This window comes from Microtus ochrogaster, unplaced genomic scaffold, assembly GCF_000317375.1.
Source record: "Microtus ochrogaster isolate Prairie Vole_2 unplaced genomic scaffold, MicOch1.0 UNK3, whole genome shotgun sequence".
NCBI classification, from domain to species: Eukaryota; Metazoa; Chordata; class Mammalia; order Rodentia; family Cricetidae; genus Microtus; species Microtus ochrogaster.
In genome coordinates this window covers 6,899,435-6,911,717 of record NW_004949101.1, presented here as the reverse complement: position 1 = coordinate 6,911,717, position 12,283 = coordinate 6,899,435, and the positions used below count along the sequence as shown (strand labels likewise).

At 38.5% G+C, this 12,283-nt stretch overlaps 1 protein-coding gene across 1 annotated transcript in view; it reads left to right on the top strand.

The window, feature by feature from the left end:
• Positions 1–12,283, top strand: part of Macrod2 (MACRO domain containing 2) — a 1,889,857-nt gene that overhangs the window by 1,105,738 nt on the left and 771,836 nt on the right. Inside the window, exon 6 of the mRNA XM_026788524.1 lies at positions 2,783–2,904. Coding sequence (XP_026644325.1) covers positions 2,783–2,904 — 122 coding nt within the window. The remainder of the gene's footprint in view (positions 1–2,782; positions 2,905–12,283) is intronic.

The window sequence follows — 12,283 nt, the reverse complement described above, 5'->3', positions numbered from 1 at the left end:
AACCTTCATCAGGCGATGAAAGGAGACAGAGACAGAGACCCACATTGGAGCACTGGACAGAAATCTCAAGGTCCAAATCAGGAGCAGAAGGAGGGGGAGCATGAGCAAGGAAGTCAGGATCGCGAGGGGTGCACCGATACACTGAGACAATGGGGATGTTCTTTCGGGAATTCACCAAGGCCAGCTGGCCTGGGTCTGAAAAAAGCATGGGATAAGACCCTTTCTTCCCTAAACAAGTAGACCCATCTTTTATAGTGTCATATAAGAGGCACTTCTTCATCATCTCTATTTGCAAGACAGGGAGAACATGACCATTGCCCATTGTCCCATTAAGTAAGGGGTGGTGGAGAAACCAGATCTCAACTTGTTCAGTAAGAATGAGGGTGCCATAGTGGCCCTACAGCCTTCCCAAAAACCTAGTTTGTGTACCTTGTTCTTCTATGAGTACCATGCATAATACAAGTTCCAGCCATCAAATGGATTTGAACAATGCCATTCTGTAGCTCCCTCCAGTAAAGCCACAAGTCATTAGGGGACACTAAATGCCCAAAGATGCCTTATAATAAAGTAGCTGGTATGTCTTAATTTTACCCCATAGAGTCTGAATTTTAGTTCATATATAATTATACCTGCTGGGATACTAACTTATATGATTCAGTGTGTTTATATCCAACTTTCCTACTGTTGTGGGATTTCCCTCTGTAGGCTGTAAATACCAGCAATAAATAAAGAAACTGCTTTGGACCTATAGCAGGGCAGAACCTAGCTAGTCGGGGAAAACTAAACTGAATGCTGGAAGAAAGAAGGGCAGAGTCGGGAGAAGACATGGACCCACTGCCAGAGACAGACATGCTAAAACTTTGCTGGTAGGCCACAACCACGTGGTGATAAACAGATCAATGGAGATGGGTTAAACTAAGATGTAAGAGTTAGCCAATAAGAAGCTAGAGCTAATGGGCCAAGCAGTAATTTAAATAATATAGTTTCTGTCTGATTATTTCAGGGCTGAGCGACTGGGAACAAATGAGCAACCCCCTGCACCATCCCACGTTTGTATTCATTAGATGATTTGGAACATCATAGCTGGGTACAAACAAGTAACCAGATGCAATCAAATAAAGCGGGTCCTGCTCCCCTGTAGTCTAGCATCCACTGAAAAAATAACATAAAAATAAAAACGTAGTCCTCGGAGAGTTTATTACGTAGGAGACAAAGCTCCTATTTCCTGACTATATGTAGTTTACGTTGTTTTATTGCTAAATAATGTTACCATTATATGCTTTGTTTCATTGTGTGCAACCCAATTCCACTTTCTTTTCCATTTCTATGCTGGGGTCATTCCCACTGCAATGAGATCCAGACCCACCTGTGAAAGATCAGCATGAGCGTGATGGTGTAGATTTTCTGCCTACTTTGATCATACAACATCATCTTTAATACTGTCTGGCAAGAGTTTAAATATTGTTTTAGAATTAATTGTCGAAATCCTGCTCAGAGGGCCATTCTCAAATAGCACATAATAATGTCAGTATTTGTCAGGAGACCAGCGAAGTTCCCCCCAATAGTGGTTTATGAGTCTCAATTCAAATTTTACATACAATTTTAACTGTGCCATATTCCTGTTTTTACAAAGCTTTCTTATTCTTGTCCCTGTTAAAACTAAGTGGTGCTGATTAGCCAAAGTAAATAGTTTCATTTCATTATAATAGTCTGCTAATACAGGCCAAAATTTATCTCTTTGATCAAACTTGATTAGTTCTTGTAACTTATGTCAGTGAAATGTCATAATTATTCAATTAACATATAAAACTAGGAAGCAAAAGGTACAAAGTATTTTAAATAATTTGGCTCAAATTTTCATTCCTTCTAATCTTTTTTTTTTTACTTTGAAATGAGGATAATCTTATTTTGTAATGCTTCTGAATTTAAAGAAAGACTTAAAAATGTGGGACCTGGAACTGTCAATCAAGCGGTAGCATGTGTGCCTGATGTGCACAGCAAGGCTGTGATTCAGTCCCAGCACGTCTCACAAGCATTCTTGTATATGTAAAATGAAAAAAAAAAAAATAACAGAGTGCATGAGGTTTACATACAAAAGTAAAAACTGTCTACTTTTCTGTTTTTACCTACATGGAGGTTAAAAGGAACAGATTATTCTGTGAGAGTTTTAGTGATAAAAATAAGGAATTACACATCAGCTAGCACGTGTACATATTATTTATTATTCCTGGCATTGCTCGTGTTCGTGGAGATTGAACAAGTTAAAACTGTTAGTAATAGTTTGAAGCTTTTCGCTTTAGGATCATGATTGTGATAAAAATCCTCTTGGTGATATTTTCAAGGTCCTCTTAATATCATATAATGTCTTATTTATAAGGAGAATTATGTCTGGCATTGACCCTCCCTTCCCCTGTCAATTCAGATGCTCATTTTTCAGGCAATTATTTCTCGGTTTATGTCCCACCAAGGATCTGTCTTCTGCCAGGGTGCCAATTGGGTACATCTTATACAATGATCTGTCATCCTTGGACCTGACCAATACCCATGAACCAGTTCAATGGTACTGAAATGCTTTTTTTCTGGTGTCAACTTCCTGGGAAGGTAGCCTACTTTGTGAGGGTATGGTCCTTGGAATCTTTTGCAATGGAGCGTTTATGTCATCAATATTTCTCAGCTTCGCTGTCTCCAGGCCCCAACACTAATATCTAAAATAAATAAAGCACCAGTCGTGTGAAAAGTAAACAGTGCTTCACTGATCCTGTGATTTCTTTTGCATTTGCAGATGTCATCCATACCGTAGGGCCAATAGCCAGAGGCCACATTAATGGTTCCCACAAGGAAGACCTTGCAAATTGCTATCAATCATCCTTGAAGCTGGTGAAAGAAAATAATCTCCGATCAGTTGTAAGTACTTCAGAGTTCTTTGTTTTGCATTCCTTCTCAGCCTTTATGCAAAGAAACTAGCCAGTGACGAGTTTATCATAATAGTGTACATTGCTTTCTCCATTGGCAGTATGTGCACATGGTTAGCGCCGTTTAACCTTTGTCTGTGTGAGCGTACCTGCGTAGCTGCATAGGCATCTTCAGATTGAATTCATTTTCAGGCACTTACTCTGTGTGTTTTTCCTGAACACTGTTCTTCTTTCAGACTTATTTTACTCCCTGTAACCTAATGACCTATAGCTGAGAACATCGCACCCTTATAAATCGTATCAAGTTAGACAGATAATTCAGAAAACGTGCATCTAATCTATCTTCTTACCAGTGTTCTGAAGGAAATCTGGCTTTGGAGGTCTTTGTTTGTCTGCCCTTTCCACCCCCTCCCCAGCATTCCCTGACTTTATTACATCTCAATTACACCAGGAAAATAAAACTGAGAGCATTATACATTGTAAATACCCAAGAGTAAGTTCATTTGCCCTAGAATAAGTTAATTTGGCTAGAATATATAAGGTTTTTAATTCCACAGAGATTACAACCTTGCTGAAGTTGTAGGGTGGGAAAGGCATTATCTTTCTGAAGGTTTAGCAGGCTGAGCATTGCTTGCAAATTCACACTAGTGGTAGCTGCACAGTTTGCAAGAAGAGCACTAAGTGTTCCACACATTTGGAAAGCCACACTTCGTTTTTGGAGAAAGACATTTTTTTTTCGACCCACAAATGCATCAATGAGGGAAATCAGGGCAGGAACTCAAGCAGAAGCCATAGAGGACGCTGCTTGCCATTTCTCTCACATGTTCGTGTGCAGCTAGCTATCTTATTTTATACAGCCCCAGCACAGAGAGTGATGCTGTGGACAGAGGGCTGCCTTCCTGTTTCAAATAGCCATGAAGACAGTCCCCCACAGACATGCTCCTGGACCAGTTCGGTCTGAGAACGCCTCAACTGAGACTCCCTCCTTAGGTGACTCTAGGCTGTGTCAAGGTGAAGTTCACTAGGACTCAGAGCCACATGGCTACTCAGCTTTCCACAAGGATGACCGCTGGGGATCTGAACTCAGGTCTCCGTGCTTTCACAACCAGCACATTAGCCACTGACTTGTTCCCTCTAGCCCAAGACTCTATTGGCAGAAGAGCAAGCTGAAATTCAAAGAGTAGAAAAATGTATGAAAGCCGTAGTTAACTTGCTCTCTATAGGAAAAGCAAAGCAAATGTGTCCTTGAGAATAATAAAAAAAAATTGTCAATATGAATAGTTGACTTTATATGCAAGGGTCTGCAAAGCCTACAAAATGTATATTCATATAAAATTCTGGGAGTACATCTTGGAATATATAGATTTTAATATCTGAAAAGAATGTGCTGGTAAATTTATCGGTATTCCTAATGATAATGTTTTTAAAAAGAAACAATAAGAACAAGAAGACACCATTTCAGCTGCTCAGAAGAGGCAATCATCATTTTAACACAGAAAGTAAAAGGTGTGATCACCTTAAAACAACATGTGTAAGAAAAACACTATGAATTGCATATTAAACTAGCTAGCTATTATCCAGTCTTCAGAAATGCTCGGACAATGCTCTGATCTGGTCATTTTGAGATTGGAGTTAGGTCTATCTTTGTATTTTTGAAGTTGGCTTTGAAGTATTAACACATCTTTTGGGTAAAATTAGCAGGCATTACTGAACTGAATTTATAAATGTGGTAAATAAAAATAAAGATGGAAAATATCTGTTGAATCTGAAGAAAATGGTCAGTTAAATTAATGGCCATGTACTTAAATGGTTAACTGGAGATGCTGAAAGGTCCTTGCTCTTATATTTTTTCTCTATTCTTTAATGTAACCTTCTTTCCTCTTTCTCTCTCTCCCTTGCTACCTCCTACCTTTCCTCCTTTCTTTTCTTTCTGAAAGAAAAAGTGGGGCTGTGTACTTCATATGGTAAATCATGTTCTTGACGACCATTAAATGAATTCTGACATCAAAGGCATCAAATTGTGATCATTTTCAGGGAAATGGAAGATTCCTAGGCAGGTGAACGTGACAGGTAGTGTGCTGTATAGTATTGTACACTGTAAATTTAATACACCATGTGGGTCAATACTGTTATTAGAAGAAATATAATGGTTAAGATGGAAATTAAACTCAACTTGAGCATGTTTATTTACGGAAAAGGAAATTTCTTTTAATCCCTGAAACCACTGATTGATCGCTCGAACAGCTTCATGAGTTTTACAGGAATGAGGTAACTGTAGCAACTCAACAGTTCCTTACGCTTGGAAACAGATGCTAGAGAATTATACCACTTGTCTGTGGCTATATACTCTTGAGATCTGCAGGTATTTGGTCTCCCAATGTCTTGGTATCAAATGACTGTTTATTTTGGCAGGATAAATTAGATGGCAATAAAATAACTGCACAACTGAAACTGGGAAAAGGAGAGAACTGCAAGACAAGTTGAACAGGGAATCTCTCCAACAGACTGCTAAGCACAGGAAAGACAAGTTAAGCGTGCCTTACAGTTGTTTGAAATAGAGGCAATCCAAAGAAAATGGAGGACAGTGTTAGAGCACTAGATAAGCTTCTAGAAGTCAGGGAGCAATTTAGGTCATGGACTATATTGTGGATGAAATTCTCACTATAAAGACATACTTTGTTTTAGTTCAGAAAATACTAATTCTTTTGTTGAAGAATATTTTTTAAGATGTGTTGCTTTTGTTTATGCTACCTTTATCTAACTTTGTGAATACATGATTCTTTGCTTGTCTAAAACACCTGATGGTCTAAGTCAAGAACTGAATGGCCAATAGCAAGGCAGGAGGAAGGATAGGCAGGGCTGGCAGGCAGAGAGATTAGATAGAAGGAGAAATCTGGAAAGGAAGAAGAGCAAGAGAACAAGGAGAGGAAGACACTAAAGGCCAGCCACCTAGCCACCCTGACACACAGTCAGCCAAGGAGTAAAAGTGAAAGTAAGATTTACAGAAGTAAGAGAAAAAAAAAAAAGCCCAGAGGCAAAAGGTAGATGGGTAAATTGAAGATAAGAAAAGCTGGCTAGAAACAGGCCAAGCTAAGGCCTGGTATTTATAAGAAATAAGAAGCCCCTGTGTGTGATTTATTCGGGAGCTGAGTGGCAGCCCCCCCCCCCCCAAAGCCAAAACATCCAAAGGCCAAAGGGAAAAGAGTAAAAGAGTAAAAACATCCAACAGAATTCTTTCCTCTCCTCTGTCTATTCTTTGAGAGGGCTTCTACTGACTGTATATCCTATCTGTGCTTTATATACTAAAGTAAGAAACATAATAAATCTATGATTGACCTGACATGTACTGTCTGTGAATGTTTATCTGATATAGCCTCATAAATGCTATGTAATTTCTGCTTATAGTAATTATTTTCCTGATTTTTTTAAATTTTGTTTTGTTTTGAGACAGGGTTTCTCTGTGTAGCCATTGACTGTCCTGGTACTTGTTCTGTAGACCAGGTTGGCCTCAAACTAAAAAACAATTTGCCTTCCTCTGCCTCCCAAGTGCTGGGATTAAAGGTGTGTGCCACCATGCCCTGCTTGTGTTCCTGATTATATGATGAAGAGTTTTAAATGAAGATTTCAATCTGGCCAGTCATTAATACACCCTAGACCTAATGTGTCCAATATCTATTTCTTCCAACTTAACTCCAAATAAAGTTTTTAAAAAATATTTCCCAAAATTTAGACTTGCTTTGGGCAAAATTCAAATACATGAAAATTGATTTCTTAGCAAATTTGAGATCATTGATTCTAACATAAATAAGATTAATAAGGATAAATCCAATTTTAAAATTGTGGGACATTGGGAGCAGACATAATAATGAAGGAGGACCATGAAGGATTTAGGCCTTTTTGTTTTTTATTTCCTATAAAACTTTTTGAAAGACAAAGGCGAGTAAAATTCTGCTTCTTTAGGAACAGAATGTGCCACAGTAAGCAGTGGGCATATTCAAGGATGTTGAGACATGTAGATATTTTTAAGAGCAAAATAAGCACGATAGAATAACATGATTAGGAGACAATAATCTTTGCCCCAAATAATCGATGACAAGGTGGTGGCAGTTCATAGTTAAGCAGAGCTGTCTGCTGAATTGCTTTTACAGAATCCTTACTTCAGAACCCCAGTGACTTCATTCATTCTCTGTCAGATTAGACAGACACGTCTCCATTTTGGTGTCTACAGCTTTCTGTATTGGTGTATTGGTGAGACTTCAGAGGTGAGTGGAGAGAGCATTGGTGGTGAAGAAAGGGAGGAAGCATTCAAACTGGACAAGGGTTAGTAAATAAGAAAACAGACGTATCTGCTATCTCCACGTGCTAAGATCAGAAGTGGAGTAAATACTGACTTACATAGCAGGTTGCCTTTGTTAATTTCTTTGGAGCATAGAGGTACATGATAGGTTTTCTAAGCCTTTCTTGGCTTCTATTTCAATATCATCCTAAAGTGATCTGTAGCATACTCTTACCATCAGCTTTATTCATAGGGGCCTACGTTTTGCTGTGTTGAAAGGATCTCAATAGTTTCTCCTCTCAACATCAAATAAATGCAAAGTGTTTCATTTACCAGAGATACTAAGGACTCACAAGACCTTTGCTGATGATAAAGGGTAGTGCCACAGTTATCTGTTGAGTGACATCTCGTAGTAAAAAATAGATGCTCTGTTAGAATGTTGATGGCAATCAGGATATAAACCAGATTTTACTTGTGCTCAGATTGTTTTCCTAGGGAGTAATGTTAATATTTGATATATGGTTTACTGGGTTTATGTGATTATGGGCAGACTACAAAAGGGGTGTTTATTATAATGGTCGATATTACTGTAATTTTCAGGAGTGTTATTCTAGATAATGTATTAGGTGGGGAAATTACGATATATTTTTACTGTTAAAAGCCACCCAGTGCCAATAGAGATCTCTCAAAACTAGATAATGTTCCCGTCATGAGTCATAGATCTTGAGAAGTAACAGCTTTTAATGAGAAAGAAGGCAGCCCTGCACCTTCAGTGCTACCTTTAGGCATGGCAGTAATAAGTGATTTTGGAATTCTGCATTGGTCTCACTCTAGTGTAGGTTTTCATTTTAAGGCGTAGTCAAGTGAATCTTATTTTCTTAGACAAGTTCCCTTCTGAGAGGGTTGCCATGGCAATGCGTTCTCAGCCAGAAATTCTTAAATGTTGGTTTTATTTCATTATCTGAGTTTCTATTACAGGCCACATCAATCAATGCAGTCCCTTCTTGAAGAAGACTTTTGCAATCTTAAGAAGCTGGTCCCTTAATTCATTACCTCTGCTTCTCTGCCTAACTGATGTCACCATTTCCTGGCCAGCTCTTCATCTCAAAGAACCCGTTTTGTAGAGCCCTGTGTTTGATCTTTCTTCCTACTTTCTTTTGAGGCAGCATCTCAGTTAGTTTCTGCACTCTCTCATCTATAAAGAATGATACAGTCTCCTGTCTTTCTAGGTGGGCTTGTCATAGCAATGTGACCAATGACACAATTAAAAAATAATAAGAACAAAATAATTTTTACGTTTGAGCCTCACTTTATGGTTTATAATAATGCGCTGCTGTATGCCATCTCATTTGTGTTTCAAGTTTTCTAGCTAGTTGCCTGCATTTCTTTGGTTTAACCAAAGTGGGGAAATAAGGCTAAATAAAGACTCTCTCTTTCTCTGTCTTTCCTACTCATGCCTTTTATGGGATCCCTTCATTTGTTGTAGGGTAGAGAATCTGTTTGTGATAATACACTCATTGAGTTATTATTTGGAAGGCAGGTGCTTCAGCATGGGCAAGGGGGTCAGTAAGAGTACGAACATACAATAATGGAAATATATACATAATCCTTCAAACAGATAATGATCCAGCCGATCCCATATTCTCATCTTCTTTACATTTTTTCTACTGTTGGCCATACAAGAATGATTATTTGTATTTCTGGGAGGCAATTGGTCATTTAGTGATGGAACAAAGAATAATATGAATAGTTAATAATTCTGAATTCCTACTTCACCCAAGTCTTTGCATGTCAACCAGTCCTTAAACCAGTCTTGAATTAGAAGGTGTGTGTGTGGCGCGCGGGGGGGGGGGGGTGAATGGTGGGAATGCAGTACTCACAGATGAAATTCCCAAAACACCAATCAAGGAAAGGAAAATTTAGCTGCTACCTTTTTACAGATTCTCTGAAAGAATAAAAAGGAGATACCCCCAACATCTGGAAGGATTCTTAACAGAAATCCCACAGTAGTTCAGAATTGAGAAATAGATGGTTATTTATTTAGGGGTAGACTCACAAATCAGAATCCTCTGCTGGAACAGAGAACAGAAACGGAATCCAGCAACCAGAAAGAGAGCAGACACATGTTCTGCATCGGCATATATAGTATAACATGCCATGCCCCAGTGAGCGGGTAACCACTGGCTGTAAGACTTCCTACAGTGTTACTCCAGGACAAAAATGCACGTGGGATTAAAACTAAGACTGTCTCAATCCTGTGATTAAGGCACTTTGTACTTTATTTGGCTGGTTTCTTTATTTTTTTTTTCTTCTGGGATTCACTTTATTTTTATTTATTTATTTATTTATTTATTTATTTATTTATTTATTTTTGTCAAAAAACCACTGTGGGTCTCATTAGAATAGTACTGCATTCTACAAAGTCATTTGTGGGGACGGTTCTCAGCAACGGCAACTGGAGGGCATTGCTCAATTTGGGGGCAGGTTTAAAGGTGTAACATGTGAACTGGCCATTTGCATTAGATTCTGGGACTTACTCTGCGCAATTCTTTGATGTTTTGCTAATAGTTGTCTATAGTTTAAATGTTGCTGTGAAAAAAAAATGAGAAGAACAAGCTGAGGAAGGAAGGGTCAGTTTTGTCTGACAGTTTGAGGGTAGAGATCAATGTGATAGAGAAATCATGACAGCAAGACACGTAGATAGTCATACCCAGTCCAAGACCTGAGCTCACGGAAGGATACTGCCCTATTTCCAACACTTCTCTTCCCTCAGTTAACATAACCTAGAAAATTTCTCAGAGACATGCCCAGGGATTTGTTTCCATGGCATTTCTAATTCCTGTCTAGGTGACAGTCAAGACTATCACATCATAGCAGTAAAAATATAAACAGCAAGATACATAAAACACAAGCACACAAGCCCTTACCCCCATCAATACATAGTGAATTACTATGGAAATTAAGTTGAGGCTTAACCATAGCTTGCTTAGGCTTTCACAATTGCCAGGGGGGAAAAATTATCTCTCCAATGTGCAGGTCACCTGTGTCAATCATCGGCAGGGCAATGCGGCCACTGGAGTCTGGTTTTGTAGTTGTTTCTCTCAGTGATTCTGTGAGGAAGCAGACCCTTCACTGCATTCTTACATGTCCTATTATAGTCATATGTGACTCTTTACATGCATAAAACATAACCTTATGATATTCCATTTCCTTTACTACCTCTTTCATGTTGTGTTTATGATTTCCATTACCCATCAATGGTGAATTGAGCCTTTAGAATTGTATGCTGTCTCAGTTTGAATTTGTTCTGGAAGCCAATCCCAAGGCAACCATTTGTGTGCAAAGACTTTATTGTGGGGGCCACAACAAGAAGGGCTGGCAGAGGAGGAGCGGAATAAGAAAAGGAAAGAAAGGCCGCTAAGAGGAATGGGCACCATTACCATGCAACTGTGTTGGACAACCACTGCCGCTGCCTTGCACAGCAAAAACGAGTTCAGGGCAGATGTGTTGGGATATTGAATCCTTCTGCCTGATGCACAGCATTTTAATATTTGTAAATATAATTTCAGCATAACAAATGGGATTAACACAATGTTTTATTTTTATAATAAGTGAGAGGTGATTCTGGTAAAATTGTGAACCATTAGTTTTAGTTAAGCTTTGCCAGGGATAGGACAAAACTATTTAATATGCTAAACCTAAAGGCAGTTCACTCCAAGATTTTTATTCTTGATCTGAGACATCTATGTTCTCTTCCTCTTCAGTTGAAGCATGGTGTAATATAGGTGTGAGAAGAGTGGCAGTTAGTGTCTATATAACCTAGAGAATACATGACCTTGCAAACCTGCAGGTAACCGGTGGCACAGAAATAATATCACAATATTGTGTCACTTGGCTTGATGTTTTTAATATCTCTGCACTAAACACTAGCACATAATTCCAAGTGCAGAAGAATTAGCCATCTAAGTTTGTATATGTCTTCTTTTCACTAGAAGGTACAATTGGAGTCAATCTATTTGATTTGTAGGTTTTCTAGTTTCCTTTCTGTTGCTACTATAAATACCATGACTCAGGAACAATGTAGAAGAGTAAAGGGTTTGCTTGATTTATACAACCGGGTCCTAAACTGTCACTGAGGGAAGTCTGAGTAGGGGCTGAAGCAGAAAATACAAAGGAATACTGTTCACTGCTAATGCTTGGCTAGCTTTCTCATATAGCCCATTGCTGCCTGCCTAGGGATTGTACCACCCACAGTGGGCTAGGTCTTCCCACATCAATCATCAATCAAGACAATCTCTCACAACAATGTCAACAGGTCAGTCTAAGCTTGGCAATTTCTCAGTTCCTTCTTCTAGGGAACTTTAAACTGTGTTCAATTGGCAATAAACACTGATGAGTATAGTAGGTTACCTTTATTTCATTATTAAAGGTTCTAGGTTGTAACTTCTCTTAATATTTTGCCTTATATTGTTTCATATTTCAATACTTTGTACACTGCCTTACATTGCGATAAAGTCCACAATGAGTTACAATCACCTCTTTATGTGAGAGTATCTGAAACTCTGTTTCATCTTACCTATACTCAGAAAGATATATTTTTAGTCACTTGTATATTGGATAGTATGTGTTTCCAAACAAAGGTCAAGAAAGCAGTATTTAAAATAATAAAAAAAATTACAAAACTTCTCAATTTGGTTGGTTTTGTCAACGTAATTGTCTTTGGTTCTTTTATCAAGGTAGAGTAAGGTTATAGGAAATCACTAGTGGTTTCTGTGACCATGTCTTCCAATCAAAATATTGGCCCAGCACACTGTTAAAGAGAATATATTCCCAGGAAATCTGTCAGACACAGTAAACAGGTTTGCAAATGCAAGCCTTTGTCTTGAGAGCTTTATTTTCTCCCGACATGAACAGCAGTTATTAGACCACTGTATCACAAGGAAACAGTCAATTCCAAACACACACTGCAGAGTCCCAAGCCTGACATTATGTTCGAACAACAGAGCCATTCTGGCATATATCTCCAGGCTTAATAGTTTACAGCAAAAGCAATGCCTTTAAATTGTGCATTTCTTCCCCTCACAAATGTTCAGAT